Source organism: Mustela nivalis (assembly GCF_964662115.1).
Source record: "Mustela nivalis genome assembly, chromosome: 12".
NCBI classification, from domain to species: domain Eukaryota; kingdom Metazoa; phylum Chordata; class Mammalia; order Carnivora; family Mustelidae; genus Mustela; species Mustela nivalis.
The window spans coordinates 68313016-68338774 of NC_139031.1; the positions used below are offsets into that span (position 1 = coordinate 68313016).

The window sequence follows — 25759 nt, forward strand, 5'->3', positions numbered from 1 at the left end:
TCACTTATGCTTCATTTGTCTATTTTTGCGAAGATCATATAGGAGATTTAAAAGTAGAAATGAAGACCACTATTCATTCTTCTGTTAAGTTTTTGACAGGCATGCTAAACTCTGCAACTGACCTCAGGATGACATATCACTTCTGGTTCACTGTCTTGGCAGGAGGATGTATGGACAATTTTAGGAGCTTCTACTTGGTCCTTTCCAAGTAATGGCTCTTCTTCAATATGTCATGAAACCAATGTAAGAATTTTGCCAGCTGATAAAAATATCACAGTTATTTACTCAGAAACTGAAGAAACAACCAGTGTGAGTTTGCAAATGCATTGAACCCACCTGTGAGATGGACTTGTACAGTGCCTCTATTAATCTGTTTTCTCCATAAGCCCCCACTCTACCCAGAGCACCAGCATTTAGGATCTTTGACATCAGTGTCAGCTCAGAACTTATATCCAACAATTCCCAAGAGGTCTAGGTAATCCACCTTTATTTACTGCACACTCAGGTGTGTAGGTCCCTGTGAAGAAGAAATGAGAAAATATTTATCATATTTATTTGCTACAGCATTGCAGGGCCTTTATAAGAAAAAGTTGGCTTAGATCTCAAAACTGCTATAGGAACATAATTATCAAGTGTGCTGACTGACATCTGCTCTCCAGCTGCTTATCTCCTGGATTATGCAAGTCTGGTTATACTTGTCATATTTATCATAGTTTGGGGCTACTCATGCGTCTTCTTCCTAGGAACACACTGTGATCTCGTAAACAAACAACAGACCCTAGTTAGCATTCTCTTCTTGCTGCTTGCTATAGTATTTTTTCCACCTTGTTTCTCTATATAAGTGCTGCCCTGGGACACTGCCATTCCAGAACACTACCACCTTTCTTGAGCCCAGTTCTATGACTGTATCTCCTCTGATTATTGTTGGCTTTCAGCAGAAAGCCATCATTGAGTTCTTTTTTTTTTTTAAGGTTTTTTTTTTAAGTTTATTTATTTGACAGACAGAAAGCACAAGTAGGCAGAGAGGCAGGCAGAGAGGCAGGCAGAGAGAGAGGAGGAGGCAGGCTCCCTGCTGAGCAGAGAGCCCTGATGCGGGGCTCGATCCCAGGACCCTGAGATCATGACCTGAGGATTTAAACCACTGAGCCACCCAGGTGCCCCCATCATTGAGTTCTTAAAGATGTTGGTTCGACCTTTAGCAGTGCATTTCCCATTGCCTTAATTGAAGGAGTGTCCTCTGGCAAGTTACCAGGAAAATAAACAAACAGTGGGTTCTCTGGGATCATATAATAAATGCATTTCCTCTGTAAAACTTGTGATCTCTTTTTCAATATTCATCCAAGGTAATTCTGTCATTTCTATCTGCATAAGACATTATATCTTGACAAGGACATTAAATCTAGAGTCAGGGAAGTGTCCCTTCAGCAAGCAATGGATTTCCCCAGTCAGGCTTATATTCTGGCATTCTCACACCACTATGCAATGCCCTTGCAATCTACTATCACATGTGTTACCCTGATTTCTGATGGTAAATATGACAGATATTTGGGGGGGTATGTATTCTCAGGCTCTTATTTACCTGCTCACTCTATATTGAAACCTGACTCTAGCTACTGGTCCTCTGGGTACTGTATTTTTTGGGTCTGAGTTTGGCCCATCATAATGTGAAATGTGAAAACATTTTGTCAATAGTAGCGTTGTAGGGTGTTCAAAGGTGGCTACACTTATGGTGAACATAGCCTAAGGCAGAGACTTGGAAAATCACTATGTTGTACATCTGAAACTAATGTAACATTGTATATGAACAATACTTAAATATTGAATATTTGGATATTTGAATAACAAAAGTTTAAAAAAAATTTAAGCACACATTTTGTCCCAACTTAACCTCTTCACAGAAGCCATCAGTACTTCTATTCTCTTCTATCTTTCCACATGCTCAAAGACTTCATTGTACAAACCCCAACGTCTTCTGTGTCATGTGTTCTTATTTTCTTATCCCACTTTTTACTGCACCAAACAAGTGTATTGAACATGATAACTTTGAAACATATGGAAGGTAGTTTTCATACACTTCAATGTCACTTAAGGAAATACATGTAATTTAAAAGTCAGAGAATTGTGAAGAGACATCTGTGGAAGACGTGGCTAGTTGTCTATTCTCCCTATATATAGAAATAGAATATTTAGCTGCATTGCTACATGTGACCCTGTGTCTGTACTTCTCTATTATGCTCTCAAAATAAAGTAGTGCCTGCCATTTCCTTATACAACCTACCATAGCTATAACATAGACATTATGGTAGCAGTCAGAGCAGCCAACTTGGGTCCCACAGTGGAAGCCATGCATTGAGGATGACAGGGTAAAAGATGGAAGAAGCTTGGAAAATGATGGTTATGCAGTTTCCATACCAGCCTTAGTCCATCTGCCTGGATTTTTACATGAAAAGGAAAATAAACTTCCACCCTTATTAAGCCTCTGCTACCTTAGGTAACAGTTTGAGTAACTGAACTGATATTCTGTCTGATCCAATAGCATTAATGTACACTGTCATTAATAATACATTCTATGGCTAAAATGAACAACTCTGAAAAAAACAGATGTTGGTGAGGATATGGGGAAAGGGGGACCCTCTTATCCTTTTGGTGGGAATGCAAACTGGTACAGCCACTCTGGAAATTAGTACTGAGTTTCCTCAAAAGTTATAATAGAGCTCCCCTACAACACAGCAATTACACTACTAGGGATTTATTCAAAGGATACAAACAAAGTAATTGGAAGGGACACATGCACACCAATGTTTATAGCAACAACATCCGCAATAGTGAAACTATGAAAAGAGCCCAGATGTCCACCGACAGATGAATGGATAAAGAAAATGTGAGATTTTATATATAGATAGATAGATAGATAGATAGAGAGAGAGACATGTCTCATATATGATGGAATATTATATCCTTACATACATATGATGAAATATTTCTCAGCCATCACAAAGAATGAAATCTTGCCATTTGCAATGACATGGATGGAACCAGGGTATTATGCTAAGAAAAATAAATCAGTCAGAGAAACACAAGTATCATATAATTTCATTCATATGTGGAATTTTGAAAACAAAACAGATGAACATAGGGGAAGGGAAGGAAAAATAAAATAAGATGAAATCAGAGAGGGAGAAAAACCATAAGACTCTAACTCTAGGAAATAGACTGAGGCTGCTGGAGGGGAGAACAGTGAGGGGATAGGGTAACTGGGTGATGGGCATTAAGGAGGGCACTTGAGGTAGTGAGCACTGGGGATTCTATTCAGCTGATGAATCACTAAACTCTACCTCTGAAACTAATAATACACTATATTAATCAATTTAAATAAATAAAAAAATAATAAAAATAAATGATTAACTCTATACTTTCTTTCACAAAGAGTGGGCAAGAAGTCCCACAATTTATTTCCCTAGGGCTACTGCTATGAAAAGATGAGCTCAAGGATAGATTTTTCTCTAGGGAACATTACGTATAAAAAAGCAATTGACACAGGCTTAAAATAATCTTAAATTTTAACTCATAATTCCAACACCCCCCCAGATGCTTCTCCCCTGCATTCCCTTCCTTGATTTTTTTGTACCACCATTCAACCTGTTTCTCAAATTTAAAAATTTAGAAATGATCCAAGACTTCTCCCTCTCTCCATACTGATATACCTAATCATACATTCTAACAAGTACAGATTTTTCATAAACAAATAAAATGTAAATAAAAGTAATACATGGCATGAAAAAAATAGAACAGAAAAAAATATAATTAAAAGTAAATCTCAGGTATCTGGGTGGCTCAGTCAGGCCTCTGACTCTTGATTTCCACTCAGGTCATGATCTCAGGGTGGTGAGATTGACCCCCTGCATTGGGCTCTGTGTTCAGCTTGGGGTCTACTTAGGATTCTCTCTCTCTCTCTGCTTCTGTGCACTCATCACTGCCTCCATCTCCCTCTTCCCTTGCTTCCCCTCCCCTACTACTCCCCTCTCACACACAAGAGTTCTCTCCTCTAAGAAAAAAAGTCAATCCCAGGGCACCTATTGTCTTAGTCAGTTTAGGCCTCTGACTCTTGATTTCAGCTCAGGTTGTAATCTTAGGGTTATTAGATCAAGCCCCACATCGGGCTCTGCATTTCATGTGGAGTTTGCTTGAGATTTTCTCTCTTTCTCTCTAAAATAAATAAATCTTTTTTAAAAAAAGATTTTATTTATTTATCTGACAGAGAGAGAGAGAGATCGCAGAGAGGCAAGCAAAGAAGAGGAAGCAGACTACCCACTGAGCAGGGAGCCCAATGTGGGGCTCGATCCCAGGACCCTGAAATCATGATCTGAGCTGAAGGCAGAGGCTTAACCCACTGAGCAACCCAGGTGTCCCAATAAATAAATATTTTAAAGAAAAAAAGTAAATATTTTCTTATCCTTAAGCACCAATCTCTTTCCTCAGGTGTGACCATGTAATTTCCTGTTATCTCTCAAAAGTTTTCATACATATACCAGCCTGTGTGTACATATTTGTATGCAGAGTCTATATTTATGTACTGTAACATTTTTCAAAAAAAATTTTTTTCACAAATGAGATTACACAATATATCCTATTCTACTCCTGAATTATTTCTCCTGGATTCTGGAAATCATTCTGTTTCAATAGGGATGTATTAAAATTATTTTTAATGGCTGTTTCAATTTTATGACTATACTACCAACTCCTATTTTTGGCCAATTAGGTTATTGCCAATTTTTCTTTAGAATTACCAAAATGCTTCAGTAAATATCTTTGTATAAGTATCTTGAAATTTTGTATAAGGTATTTTTAAATACTTTGAAATTTTTCACAAAGTCTTAGCTGGAAAAATCACTGGAAATTTTCTAGTATGAATTGAAATATTAAAGCATCCTAAAATAAATAGGAAAAACATGACCAGTCTGATAGAAAAATATATAAAAGAAATGAATAGGAATTTCATAGCAGAAGAAACATAAACAACCCTAAACATATGAAATTTTTCAAAATTCAAAGTATGGCTTTTACTGAACACATATCACTTTTGTACCATTGTAAACATTTTTTACCTCATCAGTAATGAGGAAAATGGAAATTAAAAGCACAACAAGATATGATTTCACATGGACTTGAATGACAAAAAATTAGAAAGTCTCATAAAAAAAAGTTAACAAGGATGTAGAATAAGGAGAATTTTTAATCCACTTTACTAACGGAGTATAAACTGGTGTGACAACTTTGGGTTTTATAGATGGCTCTCTTATTCCTGTATTTTCGCGTGGTCTTTTCTTTTTCTGTGTGTTTGTCTGTGTCCTAATCTCTTCTTATAAAGACCTCAGACATGTTAGGTTAGAGGGGTGACCTCCTTTTATCCCTTCCTTGATTTTTTTGTACCACCATTCAACCTGTTTCTCAAATTTAAAAATTTAGAAATGATCCAAGACTTCTCCCTCTCTCCATACTGATATACCTAATCATACATTCTAACAAGTACAGATTTTTCATAAACAAATAAAATGTAAATAAAAGTAATACATGGTATTACTTTTAACTTAACTGAGTGACCTCCTTTTAACTTAACTGTCTCTGTAAAGACCCTTTCTCCAAATACAGTCACATTCTGGGAGGACTTCAACGTACGAATTTTGGAGGAGGAAAATTCATCTCATAACAGGCACTTACACTACACGGAGTATAGTTCTCCCCTGTATTTATTTACTTTTTTTTCTGTAAGTATTCTCCCACTGGGATTTCTTAACTTTTATGATTTAAAATTCTGTCTGATGAACAGTTTCTAAACAATGTTTCAAATTTTTTGATAATTCTCAGTGATGTTAGCTTTTTGATATTTTACATCCTTCCAGATCCAAATAAACCATTCTTAACCAAACCGAACCTCCCTGCATTTCTACTTCCTCATTCTGTTTCTTTACTGCATATCTTACACACCCTCCAAGGAGGAGTCAGAGTATCCAGAGACCAGAGAACTCCACAATTGCTTAGTTTTTCAAAAGAGCCTTGTCATTTTGTCTCCTGGCCCTCAGGAAAGGATTAAGAAAATGAAGGCTAAATCAGCTGCGATTTAACGAAGTTTAAATCAAGTTCCTGACATAAAAAGAAGGAAGTTTTCAGGAAAATCCTGGTAAGTTACTGCATTGTTAAACCTTTATATTTTCTGCCAGTGGGACAGCTATTTTTTTTTAAACTCCAGCTGTACTTTTTATATAACACATGTGTTCCTAGATAAATGATTGTTTGTAAAGATATTGAAAGTACTTAGAAATATCAGTGGATTAAATACATAACTGACTTATTTAACTGAGGCTAACTCTGTAAATGCTCCTCTAAAAAGAAATGTACCGTTACTTGTACTCGGAGTGGTGAGCAGTCATTTCCAGGCTGTATATATTAGTGGGAAAGACAACAGAGAAAAAGCAGGAATATAAACATTAAAGGTTGTAAAGGAACCTGTGGTCATGTGCAATTATACAAATTTCTGTCTTCCATAACTTAAGATGTTATTAAGAGTCTAATCTTAAAACTTAAGACTCTCCAAAGTGTTATTTTGCCTTGTAAGAATTTCCTTCACATTCATTTTTTTTACAGCAATCTGGTTAAAAACTGAAACGGAAACTTAACTTCGGGAAATGAAACTTAAACTTGTTTGTGTGTGGTTTCGTTTCGTCAGACCTACAGAGGGGGTGTGTGTGTAGCCCTCCCAGACTAGAATCAGGATTCTACAGCATCCTTCCCCAGGGATCAGCTCCAAGAGTCCTATAGAACAGAACTCCTCAGGGCGTTGATACCTGGGGGGCCCCGAGGACCCTCCTGAGATGAGGCTGGGTGGGCACCAGTGCTTGAGCCTAAGTGTTCTGATGATTTGGTGCTTCTTGTTCAATACTAAAGAGAGAAAACTGGAGTACTTGTTAGAGAATGGCATTCTTTAGCTCCCTTACCAATAGTTAATGTTATTACTGATAGAATCTGTGTTTGTAATTGTTTCAAGCAGGAGGATGAGGCCCCAGTTATGTCAAATCAATCTCAAAAGTTGTCCACACCAGTCATTTTGATCTTTACTTAGCTCTGACAATAGGCATGCAGGTGCTCTTATAATTGATAGAGTATGAACTATTTAAAAAGTATTATTGAGGGGCGCCTGGGTGGCTCAGTGGGTTAAGCCGCTGCCTTCGGCTCAGGTCATGATCTCAGGGTCCTGGGATCAAGTCCCGCGTCGGACTCTGCTCGGCAGGGAGCCTGCTTCCTCCTCTCTCTCTCTCTGCCTGCCTCTCTGCCTACTTGTGATCTCTCTCTGTAAAATAAATAAATAAAATCTTAAAAAAAAAGTATTATTGAATATAATAGTTTCAAATTGTTATATGTGCACTACTGTTGTTGTAAGCCAAAGAGGGAGGTTGAGAAACTTTTGACATTATACTGGGTCCAAGGATAGTATTAGAGTTTAGTATATCATATTAAGACAAAGTATTGCTGATTTTTCCATTTAACAAAAGAAGGGTCCAAATTTGGGGAATAAATGTCTGTGAGCTTGTCTGAGAAGAATGTTTCTATTTCCCTGGTATCCGTTGGCAGAATCTGAACAGAAAGAAGTGAGAGAAAGCTGCCATCTATTAGGTGGCATGAAATTCCCCCTTTTAACACCAAAAACACCACACAGTGAGTCACTGGCCATGTATAGAGGCCTGAAAGCTGTAAGAAAAAGGGATGCACTGCAGAGGGAAATTCCTGATGTGCTGCTGCATTTCTAGCATGTTAGGCTTTAATAAATAAATAAATAAACTTTTTAAGAAATTCAAAAGGGGCACCTGACTGGCTCAGTTGGAAGAGCATGCAACTCTTGATCTCTGGTTTGTGACTTTGAGCCCTACATTGGGTGTAGAGCTCGCTAAAAATTAAAACAAAAACAAAAACTGTAGAATGTTGGGCCTTATTGGAACTAATCACTGTCTAAAAGGAAAGAGAGAATGTGGATTCTGTCCTCTCAGTCTTTAGGATATCCAGAGAGAGGGGAGGTGGTTAACGTACTGAAAGAAGACTCTGGCTAAGAGAAGGGATTGCAGCAGATCTGAACAGAGCATGTCTGTGGAAAGGGGTAAGACCCTCCTCAAGAGACCAGCTCTCTGGAGAACTGGCAGCAAATGAGAACAGCAGAGGTACTGAGGCTCCATCCGACACGGAGGACCCACAAGAGAGGCCTAGCCCAGTATGAAAAATGACCTTATTTGGGAACTGTGAGTGACACAGCAGAAATGATACAGGATGTTGTGAAGGTCTGCAGGAGACACATACTTATTAAGTGTTCATTCCTTTTGACAAAATTTCCTTTCCCGGGGTGCCTGGATGGGTCAGTGGGTTAAAGCCTCTGCCTTTGGCTCAGGTCATGATCCCAGGGTCCTGGGATCGAGCCCCGCATCGGGCTCTCTGCTCAGCAGGGAGCCTGTTTCCCCCTCTCTCTCTGCCTGCCTCTCTGCCTACTTGTGATCTCTGTCTAATACATAAATAAAATCTTTAAAAAAAAAATTTCCTTTCCCTTCTTTGTGACCAGATGATTGAAGCTAGAGTTAGTTCTGGCCTAATGAGCAACACAGTAAACAAATATTCTTAGATTTCTGTCTGGGATTCAAGCCAAGTGAAATAGTTGCCCTAGTGATCCAGTTGCCCTAGTGAAAGGAGCAAAGTCCTGCGGTCTTTGATGCACAGACATGGCTAACTCCAGAGTTTTCAAAAATTCCTTATTTTCAACTACCCTGAGAAAGTGTTATTCATTCAATAAATATTTGTTAAGTAGCTACTCTGTGCTAGGCACTGTGAACTAGTGAACAAAATGAACAAATGTACAAAATCCTTGTCCTCTTGTGGTATCTAGAATAATGGGTGGGGACAGAAAAAGAAACAAGATAAATGGGTAAGAATATGTAGAATACTTGGTTGTAATCAATCTTAAGTATGAATATATAAAGGGAGGGAAAAGGAGAAAGAAAGAAACCAGAGGAGGGATCAGAAATACTGGAGATGGGGCGCCTGGGTGGCTCAGTGGGTTAAAGCCTCTGCCTTCAGCTCAGGTCATGATCCCAGGGTCGTGGGATCGAGCCCCGCATCGGGCTCTCTGCTCAGTGGGGAGCCTGCTTCCCCTCTCTCTCTGCCTGCCTCTCTACTTGTGATTTCTGTCTGTCAAATAAATAAATAAAATCTTAAAAAAAAAAAAAAAAAAGAAATACTGGAGATGGACTAAGGTTGCCTGCGGGCTGGCCAAGCGTAAGAAGTGAGAAGATGGAGATGAAAGCCCGAGGGGAGGGTGGGAAGGAGCCTCACAAGTATCCAGGGACCGCCCAGGGAGATGAAAGGAGCAGAAGGCCAGATGCAGTAACAGGTCCAGCCAGCAAGGAACAACAAGGTGGCTGGACCAGCTTTCGAAAGGAAAAAGAAAGTAAGATGTGGCATCAGAGGGGTAGCCAGGTGCCAGGTCATGTGAGGCCTGACAGTTCATAGTAAGGAGCAGGGCTTTCACTCTGAGTTAAATGGAAAGCCACTAGGGGGACTGAGCAGAATATTGGCATGTTATTTCCATTTGGACAGGCCCACTCTGGCTGCTCTTTTGCCTAAGTCCCCCGCAGGATCAATAATAGCAAGAGGGAAACAAGTGAGGGAGCCACTCTTGTCATCCAGAAGAGGGGGGGGGAGCTTGGACCGGCTGGTAGTGCTGGAGGTGGTGGTTGGTGGTCAGACGCATTTTAAAGAGACCAGCCAACTACAGGATTTGCTCCACATTGAATGTGGAATGTGGGAGGAAAGAGAATGCAACGTATTTTTGGATATTTATCTAATTTATTAAAAGTATTTAAATACAGGAAAGGATGCCATCTTGGTGGAGGATGTTCTTTTCGTCATTCTTCTATATGTTTGAAATTCTTCACAATAAAAAGTTAAGGGGAGGGGCACCTCAGTGGGGTGGCTCAGTGGGTTAGGCCTCTGCCTTCCGCTTAGGTCATGATATCAGGGTCCTGGGATCAAGCCCCACATCGGGCTCTCTGCTCAGCGGGGAGCCTGCTTCCCCCCTCTCTCTGCCTGCCTCTCTGCTTACTTGCGATCTTTCTCTCTGTGTCAAATAAATAAATAAAATCTTTTTAAAAAAAAAGTTAGGGGGAAAATCTGTCTCATTAACACTTCCTAAGCAACAGTTCCATCAATTGCATTTTAATTTTCTGTGATATCATTTTTTTTCTTTTTACGTAACAGGTTCTTAACAAAAGGCAAAACTGGAAAAGGACCAGATTGGTTCTGCCTGCATCGTTACTCCATACATAGCTGCTTTCCAGGACATGAATCTTGCAAATTTTCAAGAAAAGACAACTATTCTAATAGCTTGACATCAAAAACTCATACAGACCAATTTCAGGTTGCTGACATAAAAAGGAGGTTCTCAGAAAACCCCTGGTAAGTTTCCAATCATTATAGATACCTGCTTCAAAAGCTTTAAAAGCTTGCTTTAAAAGATTTCTTTAAAAATGAATTCTAAAAACTAAAATACATTCACTTCAAAAGTGAATGTATTTTCAAGTACGCATGAGCTACTTTTAATGAAACGATTCTAAAAGGAATGGGAAATCTTCTGTTTTCACATATATCTATCACTAGATGTTACTTGCACTGACTGTAGAATTCTTTAACTCACTGAGACACCCAGGTGCCCCCTGACTGTAGAATTCTTTAAAAATGGGTGGCTCAGTCAGTTGGGCGTTCAACTCTTGATTTCAGCTAAGTCGTGATCTCTGGGGTCATGGGGTAGAGTCATGCTCTGCGCTCAGGAAGGAGTCTGTTTCTCTCATTCTCTCCCTCTGCCCCTCCCTCCCCTCTCAAATGAATACATAGATCTTAAAACAAACAAACAAACAAGCAAAAACCCCCAAAAAACAAAAAACCTTCCAGCAACTGTGGTGCCGAGTGTTTCTAGAGTTGGAACACACTAGAGGCTAGAAAGACCTAACCAAGACAACACTGCTTCTTGTCCCATGGTCTTACACAGTGAAAACATAAATGTTTTCACACAGTGAAAACATAATTGTCCCTCGTGTTTAAAAAATATGCCAACACTCCAGGATATAAATCAAATCAAATAATGTTCATGAAAGGCTTTTGTAAGCCTCAGAACAGTGAAGTACATTAAATTTTTATATAAATATTAATGAATCATCACCCCAAACAAGTTTAAAGATACTGATTAGGCCACAGAGTTATACCAAAGCATTATTAAAAATTTTTTTGCCCAAATCATAGTCACCTTGAATTAAATACATAGCTCTAGCCAAATATGGATCGTAGACTAAGATGAAAAATTCATGTGAAAGTGCTACCAAATATATAGTAACTTCGAATCATTATGCAGCTTCTCAACTCCCATCATAGCAGTGAGCTGCTGAGAAATGCTTTGATGTTATAAAGGGTCTTCATCTTTGAACAATGGGAGAACCTGTGGGACAGAGATAAAAAGACAGATTTGGGGAGGACGAATGCCATTCCAATTTAAGAAGAGTGCTCCCATCTCCCTGTGGTTCCTAACAGAAGTCAAACAATAAAGGAGAAAATGAGGGGGATGCCATCTCCCTGGAGGTAGCATTAAGACAAGCCCTCCCACCATTCACATGTCACACACACACAACACACACACACACACACACACACACACACACACACATCTCTGAGCGTCTAGTAGCTGATAAGCTGATAAGCAGGAAACCCTTCATGTGTTGCTTCTTGGAGAGTGCTGGAATCTAGTGGAATTGTTGTAATCACTAGCTAAATCAGAAGAGAGGGTGCCTGGGTGGCTCAGTTGGTTAAGTAGCTGCCTTCGGCTCAGGTCATGATCCTGGAGTCCTGGAATTGAGTCCCATATTGGGCTCCCTGCTCAGCAGGGAGTCTGCTTCTCCTGCTGACCTCTCTCCTCTCATGTGCTTTCTTTCTCTCATTCTCTCTCTCTCAAATAAATAAATAAAATATTTAAAAAAAAATAAAATAAATCAGAAGAGAAAATCTATAGCTTTTCCTTAGAATATTTGGTGCGGCCAGGGGACAAGGTAAGAAAGGACTCTGACTAAGAAAAGATATTGCCACAGACCTGGATTGCCCCAGATCTGGACAGAGCAAGTCTGTGAAGAGTGATGTGTGGATCTCTTCTCCAGAGCAAGGGATGTGGACAGTCCATTCAGAGAACAGAAACTAAAATAGAATGTATGGACCTAGTAACAGAAGAAAAGTCACAAAGCAGGACCGTGGTAGATATGGTTTTAAGGTTTAACTTCCCAGTTGCAATAGGAAGTAGGGTTACCAGGGAAAGTGAAAACGCTGAGGAGGTATTAGAGATTTGATGAGAGAGAAGAATGTGTGAAATAGCCATTTCGGACAGTGAGAGAGTGAATACAACAAGGAAACAGTATGGTAGCTCAAAGCATTAACAGTCCACTGGAGGACAGTGATCATGACTTTAAAGTGAAACCAGGATATAGAGGGTCATTGTCCAGCCATGGTCCTAACATTGGCAGAGTACAAGTGGAGGGAGGAGGAAGCACGTGATTATAATGAATGGGAAAAAATATCAAGCTAGTTACCAGGGAGACGCAGAAGGAGATGCAAGTATGGGGAACAGGAGTGAGAAAGTAATAGAATCTAGAATTGGTGAGTTACAAGTCTTGGTGTTAAAGAAATATTAGACATTGAGTACTAAAGGTAGTGAGTCTACGGGCACCTAGATGGCTTGGTCAGTTAAGCATCTGACTCCTAATTTTGGTTCAGGTCATGATCTCAGGGTCATGAGATCCAAATCCATGTGGGGCTCCCCACTAAGCAGGGAATCTGCTAGAGATTCTCTCTCTCCCTCTCCCTCTGCTCCTCCTTGCTCCCTCTATATATCTCTCTCTCAAATTAATAAATAACATCTCTCTCAAAAAATAAATAAAATTAAAAATAAAATAAAATAAATAAAGGTAGTGAGTCAAAGAAGCAGCAGATCCTGGTGAGAGGGAGATATTTGAATCTGAGATGCTGGAAGGCTTGTAGTCATTGGTGATTCTATTTGTTTGAATGGGCTGCTGTAACCAAGTACCACAGGAAACTGTGTGGCTTAAACCACAGAAATGTATTGTCTCACAGCTCTGGAGGCTGGAAGTATTCAAGATCAAGATGTTAGTGAGGTTGGTTCCTTCTGTGGGCTATGAAAGAGAATGAGTTCCCTGACTCTCCTTTAGTTTCTGGTGGTTTGCTGGCAACCTCTGGCTTAAAGTTCACCCCAATCTTGCCTTCTTCTGCATGTGGCATTCTCACTGTGTGTGTGTGTCTCTGTGGCTAAATTCCTCCTTCCTATAAAGATACCAGTCATATTGAATTAGGGCCCACTCTAACGGCTTCATGTTAACATCGGCAACTACCCTATGTCCAAAAAGGTCACATACCAAGGTACTGGGGCTAGGACTTTGTCATCACAACCTAAACTTGGCAGGAGGCGATCATTAAGCAAGAGAGTTTATTTGACATCAGTGAGTTGCAATTTGGGGTACACAGATTTGGGGTAGCCACCCAAATGGTGTCCCACTAAGCGAAAGTCAGAGGTTTGTCAGGCATAAACGGAATGCCTATACACATTGCTTACAAAAAGAATTTTTGATTCGTGTTGGTGGCAGAAAACCATTCTTGACTGAGTATAATTGATTGCTAAGGCTATCACTAAGCAAAACCTCTTGCTAGCAAGTAGCAAATTCAAGCACTAGGATTGAGTCTTTAGAATATTTTCTGTGGTTCTACCAGTGAGGACAAGCATAAGGTCATCTCCTTAATGGCCTCCTGGCTCCATCTTAATCCCCTTGACATAAGTGACCCTATTTCACCTATCACAAACACAGAAGTTTGTTGGGGGGGAGGGAGGAGTCACAATTCAACCCATAGCAGTTTGTGTTAAGGTCAATGGTGTGACCATAACAGTGGAATGCAGGGAGGTCAAGGTCATTGGATGAGAGGCAGTCAAGATGGAGAAAGTCCAGTGTATTAAAGGAACATCTGGGTGTCTAGGGACCCACCAAAAATTGTGATGAGAATAGTGTCTGAGGGTATGAGTGCTTCTTCCCCTCAGCTGCTTACAGAAAGGGGGTCAAAATATATTAAAATATATAAAAAGCAAGTACTCAGCAAATTTTTAAGGTATGAAACATTTTAAGAATAAATTTAAAAATAATAAAGTAGTCATTTTTTATTCAGCCTTTTCTCCAAAGTGACTTCAAAAAATCTTTCATTGGGGGGGCGCCTGGGTGGCTCAGAGGGCTGAGCCTCTGTCTTTGGCTCAGGTCATGATCCCAGGGTGCTGGGATTGAGCCCCGCATCGGGCTCTCTGCTCGGCGGGGAGCCTGCTTCCTCCTCTCTCTCTGCCTGCTTGTGATCTCTCTGTCCAATAAATAAATAAAATCTTTTAAAAAAATCTTTCATTAGGAATATGCTTATTAATAACTGCTTATCCTATTGGCTCCATATAGTGCTTGTAAAGAGGTAAGACAGAATCTGTCCCTTCAGTCTTATCTGAGATGACACTTAGGGACTCTGCAGAGGAGACAGGAAAGATCAGGGATGAGCCTCCAGGCTCCTGCATTCGAGGAGTCATCTCCTAGTCAGTAATTCCCTCTGTGACAGGACCAGCACCTGGCTCTGGGGGCAGAGGCAGCGACAGCCCACTGCAGAACACCACCACACCCAACTCCTTGGACGCGCTGGATAGGGCTTTGGAAATCCCACCAGTTAGATTATTCCTTTTTCCCTTCACTCTGTCCCCTAGACTTGCTCCCTCCACCTTCCTCCTACCCTACTCCAGAAGCTCTACTTTAACTTCACCTGTCCAGTGTCCCCACTTTCCTCCTGGTGACACTCCTCTCCTCCTCACAGATCCCACAGTCCTTTGCCCCTTATTGCGTTACACACAAAGTGCTATCGCAGTTTGTCATGATAAGCCGTCTTGAATATATGTGTATATGGTTCTTCCTTTTTAAAATTTTCTCCACTGGACTATAAGTCCTCTGAAAGAACTTCACATCTCTTTTGGTCACCACCAGTTTCTTAAGCAATAAATATTGGTCAGTAAATATCGGTCGAGTGAATAAATAAATATTTATCTCTGGTTGCGATGTGTATGCTAATTCTAAGACCTCTTCTATCTATACACTGTAAGTGAATGGAATTGGTAATCCAAAATATGTTTATAACATTCATTGGCCAGTTGCTTATAGTTCTGCTAATTGGCTCAGGACTAGGTGTGTCCTGCAGAATGAAGCCATAATGACTAAGAGGATTCAGGATACTAAGGCACTAGGAAAAGTTTTATGCAAGCAAGCAGAAGCTGCTGTGCCCAGCGGCTGCTGCCTATAGACAGGGTAAATCATTCTAAAGTGCTTATGGTATTCATACCATAAATGACCGGCATGAGTTTCTTCTCTGGCTGATCACAAGGCTATAGGCTGGGGCTTCAGTTTAGCCCATCCTTCAGATATGACCTCAAGAAGACCCTCTGGAAAAGTTTCTGCAAGAAACCCCAAACATAGAAAGGTCAAATTTACAGTTTGGCTAGACTTTGTGACTTGTTATATAAAAACCTAGGATCTTCATATCTTTCATTTAAAACAATCTTTTTTTTTTTTTTTTGAACTAGGATCTTAAAATCTCGTTTAAAAAATTACAGATCTTTTTAAATGTTTGCATTTTTTTATAGTTTAATACTTCTGTTTTGTTTGATACTTAATGCTTTTAATCTATTTATCCTTATAATATTTTCACCTTCCTGTTTCCCCTTATTTAACCCATTCTATTGATCTCTTTCTAGTTCTGATTCACGAGGTTGGGGTGGGTCCTGAGAATTTACGCTTTTACCATGCTTCCAAGTGGTGCTAATGCTGCTGATCTGGGGGCTGTATTTTGAGAACTGCTCTCAACCTCATCTGCACAAGAGAATGACACTGACAGATTTTGAAAAGTACTAAGGCTTGAACTCTGCACCCACTCCCTCAACCAACTAAATTATCAGAATGTGGAGTCCCAGGTGATTCTAATGCTCAGCCCGAGTTGAGAATCCCTGCTCGAGGGTGTTCCAGAATATTCAGTTCTGGAAATTCAGCAAAGTACATAACTGTGGGAGCTCCATTTAGTCTCATATCAATAATTTAGGTTGAAATTGTTTGTTTGTTTTTCATTTTAAATTGCAATATAATTTTAATTCCAGTGCAGTTAACATACAATATTATCTTAGTTTCAGGTGTTCAATATAGTAATTCAGCAATTCTGTGCATTACTCCGTGCTCATCATGATAAGTGTACTCTTAATCCCTGTCACCTGCTTCACACATCCCCCCCACCCACCTCCCCTCTGGTAACCACCAGTTTGTTCTCTATAGCTAAGAGTCTATTTTTTGGGTTTGTCTTTTTTTCCTTGTCCTTTTCTTTTGTTTCTTAAATTCCACATGTGAGCAAAATCAAATTGTATTTGTTTTTCTTTGATTTCTCTCACTTATCATTATATATTATACCCACAGGCAGAAGCTTCACCCACTGAGCAACCCAGGAACCCCCTGAAGCTTTTTAACTTGATGGAGTCCCAGTAGTTTATTTTTGCTTTTGTTTCACTTGCCTCAACAAACATATCTAGAAAAGTGTTGCTACATAGGCTGAATTTGTTTTAACAAAGTTAAAAATTCATACTATTTTCCTTACCTAATTTCAGTCAGGCCAGGCCAGTTTGAACTACAGCTAATTCTTTTGGTACCTCTGAGAGCCACAAGAATTAGCCAACCAAATTAATTATCTTGACATTTTGCTACCTCATCTCTTTCCACCTTGGTGGCCTAACAGTTTGAGTTCCAAAAGAGAGTGGGTGATGAGTTAACTGGTTGCTTCATCACTGTGTAATAAAGATGGTCATCTTCCTAGTCAAGAAAGGAGGTTCCTGTTCCCCAACCCACCTCTACTTATCCAGTTTTTTAAAATTTTTCTTTATTTAATTAATCTCTACACTTAATCTGGCACTCAAACTCAAAATTCTGAGATCAAGAGTTACACACTCTACTGACTGAGCTAGCCAGGCACCTCCTACTTATCCAGTTTTATATTTTAAAGTTCATTTGCAATATTCAGCTATGGGAACCAACGCCTATGTTACTTAAGATTCTGGGTTTATTATAAAAACCCAACTTTCATGAAGTTAAGCCTAAATAGGAAAATTACTATATGAATAAAGGCACATGTCACCCTAGTTAGAAGCTACTGCTTCACAATTATAATATCTTGGAAATAAGGGCACTAATTGGGACTATAAAACATTAAAAATAAGTATCAAGTAGTTTCAAAAGTCACCCTTGAACAATGTTTTGTATATGTTGTTTATATAAAATTACATATGTAATTCACTGCGTGATTTCCATGATAAACTGTAATACTAAAATACTTATTCTATTACTTTTCCCAAGGAAGAAAATTGCAAATTGAAATGAGTGAACAAGTAAATCTACCTGAAATTATAAACGACTGGACCAAAGAGCATGTGAAACAATGGGTAACCAAAGACCTTAAGATTGATGAAAAATATGGGCAGATTCTGCTCACTGAAGAAATAACTGGATTAGTCCTGCAGGAATTAACTGAGAATGACCTTAGAGAAATGGGGCTACCACGGGGCCCAGCACTTTTGATAAAACGTACATATGACAGATTGACTAACAGTTCCTCTGAAAGTAACAATCAAGATTCTGGACAATTAGATCATACAAAACTCTTCAAAAAAGAACACCCAAAAAAGCTACAAAAGATGAAAAAGGAAGAGGAAAAATCAGTGTTACCCAATACTGATCATGATCTCAGAGAGACGAGAGATACCAAAGAACAAGAATCAATTCTTATGAAAGAAGATTCTTTAAGTGAAGGAGTGACCACTGAAGACCAAAGTGAGGATAAGCTACAAACAATACACTTGACTTGTATGCCATATCCTTTTGATCAGTTCCATAACAGCCAACGTTACATAGAACATGGAATTCTACAACCTGAAACTGGCCCACTCAATCTCATAGACCCAATACATGAGTTCAAAGCCCTCACAAATACAGAAGCAGCCACAGAAAAGGACATTAAGATGAAATTTAGCAATGAAGTCTTTCGATTTGCATCAGCTTGTATGAATTCACGCACCAATGGCACTATCCATTTTGGAGTCAAGAACACACCGCACGGACAAATTGTTGGTGTAAAAGTCACCAATAAGGATGCCTTCATTGACCACTTTAATATAATGATCAGACAATACTTTGAAGGAAATGAGGTCAATGAAGCCAAGAAGTGCATTCGAGAGCCAAGGTTTGTGGAAGTCCTATTGCAGAACAATACACCATCAGACAGATTTGTCATTGAAGTAGATGTTATTCCAAAACATTCTGTATGTGAAGAAAAATATTTCTTAATTAGGATGCAAAATTGTAAAAATGAAACATGGAAACCAAACCAAGATCTTTCACTGTTTGTGAGAGACGGTCCCAGCTCTAAGGATATCTTGGCGAATGTCAAGCAACGAGATAGAGTTTACAAAGAATTTTTACAAAATTTGAAGTCAGTGGTAGCATCTAGAAAAGAGGCTGAAGAAGAATATGAGGTGAAGGCAAATAAGAAAGAGAGTGAAGGACAAAAGCTGGTTAAACTTCTCATAGGCAACCGAGACTCACTGGATAATTCATACTACAGCTGGTACATTCTTGTAACAAATAAATGCCATCCAAATGAAACAAAGAACTTAGATTTTCTAAAGGAAATGAAATTGTTTGCTGTGCTGGAGTTTGACCCTGAATCTCTGAGCAAGGGTGTGGTCAAAGCTTACAAAAAAGGCCGAGTAGCGAATCTTCACTTTCCAAATCAGTTTGAAGAAAAGACAAGTAACATAAGAGAGAAAATTTCCAGTTTGAATCTTTATGATCAGCCCAGCTGGATCTTCTGCAATGGCAGGTCAGACTTGAAAAATGAGAGCTATAAGCCTCTAGAACCACATTTATGGTTCAGAGATAGAGCTTCTGAAGTCAGAAAGCTGATTTTATTTCTCACAGATGAAAATATAATGGCAAGGGGGAAATTTTTGGTAGTGTTTCTATTATTCTCTCCAGTGGAAAGCCCAGGAGATCCCCTCATTGAAACTTTCTGTGCTTTCTACCAAGTTCTCAAAGGAATGGAAAATATATTGTGTATCTGTGTAAACTCACAGATTTATCAACGATGGAAAGATCTGCTACAAACAAGACTGACAACAGAAGAAGAATTAACGAACCACAGTATTTCCACTTTAAATTTAGAAATCATAAACAGTACTATCCTTAAACTAAAACCAGTGACGCAGTCATCAAGAAGATTTTTGCCCTCCCATGGATTTTCTTCAATTATCTTAGAGAAAAAGGAAGAGGATATCTTGACTGCACTGGAAATCCTCTGTGAAAATGAGTGTAAAGACACAGACATAGAGAAAGATAAATCTAAATTCCAAGAATTTAAGACATCAAAAGAAGAACACTTTTATCGAGGTGGCAAAGTATCCTGGTGGAACTTCTATTTTTCTTCTCAAAACTATTCTTCAGCTTTTGTCAAAAGGGATAGTTACGAAAAGCTTAAAGATCTGATACAATGCTGGGCAGACTCTCCTAAACCAGTATTTGCAAAACTTATCAATCTTTATCACCACCCAGGCTGTGGAGGTACTACCTTGGCCATGAATATTCTCTGGGACCTAAAGAAAAACTTCAGATGTGCTGTGTTAAAAAACAAGACAACTGATTTTGGAGAAATTGTAGAACAAGTGACCAAGCTGATTACCTATAAGGCAACCAGCCATAAAGATTACTTTCCTGTACTCCTCCTTGTGGATGATTTTGAAGACCAGGAAAACGTTTATATCCTGCAGAATGCCATCGATTCCATTTTAGCAGACAAGGGTTTGAGATATGAAAAAACACTGGTAATTATCTTAAACTGCATGAGATCCCAGAATCCTGATGAAACTGCGAAATTAGCAGACAGTGTTGCCCTAACCTACCAACTTTCTCCTAAGGAACAAAGAGCTTTTGAAGCCAAACTGGAAGAAATTGAAAAGGAACACAAAAACTGTGAAAACTTTTATTCCTTCATGATCTTGAAAAAAAGTTTTAATGAAATGTATATAGAAAAGGTAGTCCGGAATATCCTAAAAGGACAGAATGTGGACAGCAAGGAAGGACAACTCATTTCTTTCCTGGCTCTACTCAACTCTTATGTTACTGATTCTACAATCTCAGTATCACAGTGTGAAATATTTTTGGGAATCAGACACACTAGTACCCCCTGGGAACCTGAAAGCCTAGAGGACAAGATGGGAGCTTATTCTACACTTCTAATAAACACAGAAGTTGCAGATTTTGGGAGATACACAGGTGTGCGCATCATCCATCCTTTGATTGCCATCTCCTGTCTGAAAGAACTGGAAAAAAGCTATAACTTGAATACATGTCAAATTGCACTAAAGATCTTAAAGCAGGATTTATTCTATACTTGTGGAATAGGAAGAGAAAAATTTCAACATGACGTGCAAACTCTTCTGCTAACAAGACAGCGCAAGGAGTATGGAGATGAAACAGACACTTTGTTTGCCCCATTAATAGAAGCTTTAGAGAACGAAGAAATCGAAAAGGTCTTGGTGGCTGGAACTGTTCGATTCCCACAAAATGCATTCATTTGTCAGGCCTTAGCGAGATATTTCTACATTAAAGAGAAGAATTTTAGCATTGCTCTGGATTGGGCAAACCAGGCCAAAAAGGGAGCACCTAAAAATTCCTATATCTCAGATACCCTTGGTCAAGTCTACAAAAGTCGAATCAGGTGGTGGTTGGATGAAAAGAAAAACGCCAAGGATATTACAGTTAATGATCTAATATTCCTCCTGGAAGCCGCTGAAAATGCCTCAAAAGCTTTTAAAAAATCCCAAGAACAAGCCGAGAGGAAAGCCTGTGAAATGGAGGCCTGGACACGACAGAAATTACAAAGAAAATATGACACATACAACACGGCCGGTTTTGTCGGTGAGATAGAAGTTGGTCTTTACACTATTCAGATTCTCCAGCTCACACCCTGTTTCCTCAGAGAAAATGGATTATCTAAAACAGCTCTGGTAGACTTTTTATCAGGAAAGGGGATGAATCCCACAAATCCAAAATGTGAATATTATTTGGCTCTTTGCAAGTTCACATCTTACTTAGAAAATTTACAATCAGATTTGAAAAGGTGCTTTGACTTTCTTGCAGATTATAGTGTTCTTTTGAAAATGAGGAACACCCAAAAAGAAACAGGAGAAATTTCATTAAACAAGAAAATCACTCGTTCTTTCAGGAAATATGGGGAACTTTTCTGCTGTTTGGATTTGGGTTTGCTACAAGACAAGGAGAATCAGTTATACCAAGAGGAGACTTGCAGGAAAGGTCTAGAAGCTTTGAGAGCAGATAGGTTTTCTGGACTCCTGGAATATCTTCATCCAAATCGCAAAGATGCTGCAACCAACATGGAAAGTATAGTGAACAAATATTCTTCCCTACTGCAGCAAAACCCAAATAAGCAGCTGAAAAAGGAGAAACTAAATTTCATTTTAGCCAACATTATTCTTAATTGCCTAAAACCCCACTCCAAGTTCATCCAACCGCTTAGTATACTGAAAAAACAGCTCCGAGAAGTGTTGCAATCCATAGGACCAAGTCATCAATATCCAGACCCTTTTTTTTTGGCCTGCCTTCTGTTCTGGCCAGAAAGTCAAGAACTAGATGAAGATTCCAAACTCATGGAAAAGTATGTTTCTTCCTTAAACAGAACCTTCAGGAGGCAATACAGGAGCATGTGCAGGTCCAAGCAGGCAAGCACTCTGTTTTATCTGGGAAAGAGGAAGGGGCTCCACAGTCTTGTTTGTAAGACTGAGATAGAGCAATACTTCAATAAAGCACAAAATGTAAATTCCCTCTCGCCAAGTGGAGACCTGTGGAAAAAAAAAGAAGTCAAAGACCTTCTGTGTCGTCTAACTGGTCAAGCTGAAGGCAAGCTGATCTCTATAGAGTATGGAACAGAGAACAAAATTAGAATACCAGTGATACCTGTTTATTCAGGTCCACTCAGAAGTGGTGGGAATATAGAAAGAGTGTCCTTCTACCTGGGATTTTCCATTGAAGGCCCCCAAGCATATGACATAGAAATAATTTAAGAAGCTACATTAACTCAAATATTTTATTCATAATCTATGATTTTCTTCCCTCTCTCTATTCTTATGGCATTTTGATAACATTGGCTTACCTGTAAATCACAGATTCTGCTTTTGTGAACTATAAGGTTTTTGATGGCATGAAATGTGTCTACACACGGAGTTTGGCACACAGTAGAGTTGATTGTTCAATGTTTTAAAATGCATTTTCAGACTAACATATTCAGCTGGTATCCACTGGTCATATCATAACTGGTTGTAGATCAATAAAATCTGTTTTAATTCTATCACCCTCTTGAATATTCTGAATTGTGAATTATTTTATTCAATGGGAAAGTAGAGATTTAAATAAGATGATTATGGAAGGAAATCTCCTCCTCAGTTTTTGGAAATCAAACCAAGGGAGCCACACCAGTGTTCCACTTACCTCATCTTAGTATCAATAAAAATGCATGGGAAGTAAATATTTCATTCTCTTCCTCCATCGACTCCTCCCTATGTACATATACATACACAATTCCTGGACTCCTTGCCCTTCTCCCAACTTCTTGCTTCAGGGAGGGGGAAGAGAAGAGAAAACAAAGTAGTCACAAGCTTGGACTCCCTCTGTCCTCTTCCTCCCATTTACAGATAAAACACTCTTTGGCCACTCTTGCTTCCAGTCAACATGGTCTTATCCTCACCTGTTTCTTTAGAGCCCATCCCTCCTGTCTTCTGTTTTACACTGCCATCTTTTCCTTTTTTATTTCTCAACCTGTGCTATGTGCTGTTCTCTCTGTCAAATATTCCCTTATTTTCATCCAACACTTTCCATAGGATTCTTCTGCTTTGTCCATCATAACTCGGTTTGAATCAGCTCCACCAGAAAATTTTCCCTGACCTTTATAACCTATGCCTGACTTCTAAGATAACTTCCTCATGGCAGTATGCATTCCCAACTTTCCAATGCCAGGACTGCCATCCCAGAACCTTGCCCCTAGACTTAAACCAGCCAGAAGGGCATCAAACAGTGTTCCAGAGCTTGGATTTTAAGAGCTATCTATTGCTTATAAAGCGAAACACATGCCAATGTAGATTAAGTCAAATACTTAACAAATAGATGTTTATTTATCTACTTCTTCATATCTCCTTATAAGTAACTTAGGTATTTCAGGTTTCAAACCCAATTCCTCTTGTCATCAAGATGCCTATTCCCTATCAGTGTTCTTCTCACCAGTATTTCTATGACTCTCTGGGGAATGCTCATATGGCCCATGAACATGTCCCATTGCTAGAAGCCATATCTGCTGCTGCCCTTGCTCCAAACTGCAGCCTCCTTTTACCATGGCCCACCTGTCCATTTGGTAGCAGCCTGTCTCCCATGGCCACATCCCCCTGGACACAGGCCCAGCCCTTAAACCTTCCCAACTCAGCTAAGACTGAGCTATAGCATTTAGCAAGACTAAACTAACAGTTTGACATAAAAGAAAAAAGTTAAAATAGAAGGGGAAAATTGTTAAATATCCCTGTTATTCGTAACTATCCTCCTAGTTCACAGACCCAGCTCCTCTACGAGACTTTTTAGGGGCCTTCTCTCTTTTCAGTCTTCTTTCAACAGTTATATCATAGGATGGCTCTTGCTCAGCTCTTCCACATGAGACAACCCCTAAACATGAATCATTGACTTGGAGATTAGGATGCCAACCATCTGAGTCTCCAGAAAGAATTATGTTTTTTCTGAAAAGAACTATAATATGCAGAGATGTCACCCACCCACAAAGAGGACAGAGTTTTACATGATTATATAGAGCAGTTCAGCTCTCTATTTTAGAACAGATTCTTTGCTTTACCATTCTAGAATCAAAGAGCCCATTAAAATGTGTTTTTCCTCCCCAGAATAAATGCCTAGTCTTCCTTCAAAGGTGAACTTGTGTTCTATCTATAGAAAATTATGAAAATTTATAGTATCCTGGCACAAAAATAGACACATAGATCAATGAAACAGAATAGAGATCCCAGAAATAGACCCTCAACTCTATGGTCAACTAATCTTTGACAAAGCAGGAAAGAATGTCCAGTGGAAAAAAGACAGTCTCTTCAACAAATGGTATGGGGAGGGGCACCTAGGTGGCTCAGTGGATTAAGCCTCTGCCTTCGGCTCAGGTCATGATCTCAGGGTCCTGAGATCGAGCCCTGTATCAGGCTCTCCACTCAGCAGGGAGCCTGCTTCCTTCTCTCTCTCTGCCTGCCTCTCTGCCTACTTGTGATCTCTGTCTGTCAAATGAATAAATAAAATATTTTTTTTAAAAAAAGAGTCTCTTATGGTTTGTCAGGGAGAGAGAACCTTTTTTTTAACTTTAATTTTTTATTTTTTTTATTAACATATAATGTATTATTAGCCCCAGGGGTGCAGGTCTGTGAATTGCCAGGTTTACACACTTCACAGCACTCACCATAGCACATACCTTCCCCAATGACCATAACCCCACCACCCTCTCCCTACCCCTACCCAGTCAACTCTCAGTTTGTTTTGTGAGATTAAGAGTCTCTTGTGGTTTGTCTCCCTCCCGATCCCATCTTGTTTCATTTATCCTTTTCCTACCCCCCAAATTCCCCACTTTGCCTCTCAACTTCCTCATAGCAGGGAGATCATATGATAATTTCCTTTCTCTGACTGACTTATTTCACTAAACATAATACCCTCTAGTTCCATCCACATTGTTGTGAATGGCAAGATTTCATTTCTTTTGATGGCTGCATAGTATTCCATTATATATATAAAGAAGTGGTGTATATACACCACTTCTTCTTTATCCATTCTTCTGTTGATGGACATCTAGGTTCTTTCCATAGTTTGGCTATTGTGGACATTGCTGCCGTAAACATTCAGGTGCACGTGCCCCTTCGGATCACTACGTTTGTATCTTTAGGATAAATACCCAGTAGTGCAATTGCTGGGTCATAGGGTAGCTCTATTTCAACTTTTTGAGGAACCTTCATACTGTTTTCCAGAATGGTTGCACCAGCTTGCATTCCCATTAACAGTGTAGGAGGGTTTCCCTTTCTCACATCCTCACCAGCATCTGTCATTTCCTGACTTGTTAATTTTAGCCATTCTGACCGGTGTGAGGTGGTATCTCACTGTGGTTTTGATTTGTATTTCCCTGATGCCAAGTTATGTGGAGCACTTTTTCATGTGTCTGTTGGCATGACAAGACATCTGGATGTCTTCTTTGCAGAAGTGTCTGTTCATGTCTTCTGCCCATTTCTTGATTGGATTATTTGTTCTTTGGGTGTTGAGTTTGATAAGTTCTTTATAGATTTTGGATACCAGCCCTTTTTCTGATATGTCATTTGCAAATATCTTCAGGGAGAGAGAATCTTAAGCAGGCTCCATACCCAGCATGAATCCCAATGCAGGACTTGATCTCACAACCCTGAGATCATGACCTGAGCCAAAACCAAGAG

At 39.4% G+C, this 25759-nt stretch overlaps 1 protein-coding gene across 3 annotated transcripts; it reads left to right on the top strand.

Annotated features, from left to right (window-relative positions):
- Positions 1–5683: 5683 nt before the first annotated feature.
- Positions 5684–22599, top strand: SAMD9L (sterile alpha motif domain containing 9 like). 3 transcript variants are annotated; one of them, XM_082692595.1, is made up of 4 exons: positions 5684–5765; positions 5994–6178; positions 10291–10488; positions 17538–22599. In XM_082692595.1, the coding sequence occupies exon 4, from the start codon at positions 17558–17560 to the stop codon at positions 22313–22315; it is 4758 nt and encodes a 1585-aa protein (XP_082548721.1). In that variant the 5' UTR covers positions 5684–5765; positions 5994–6178; positions 10291–10488; positions 17538–17557; the 3' UTR covers positions 22316–22599. The 3 variants fall into 3 exon arrangements, with proteins under 3 accessions (XP_082548721.1, XP_082548723.1, XP_082548722.1); XM_082692596.1 differs by lacking the exon at positions 5684–5765 and having other exon boundaries at positions 5990–6178; positions 17542–22599; XM_082692597.1 differs by lacking the exons at positions 5684–5765; positions 10291–10488 and having other exon boundaries at positions 5944–6178.
- The last annotated feature ends 3160 nt before the right edge of the window (positions 22600–25759 follow it).

What these genes read in the sequence shown, in the direction of transcription:
- SAMD9L (XM_082692595.1), top strand. Translation starts at nt 17,558, where the DNA reads ATGAGTGAACAAGTAAATCTACCTGAAATTATAAACGACTGGACCAAA.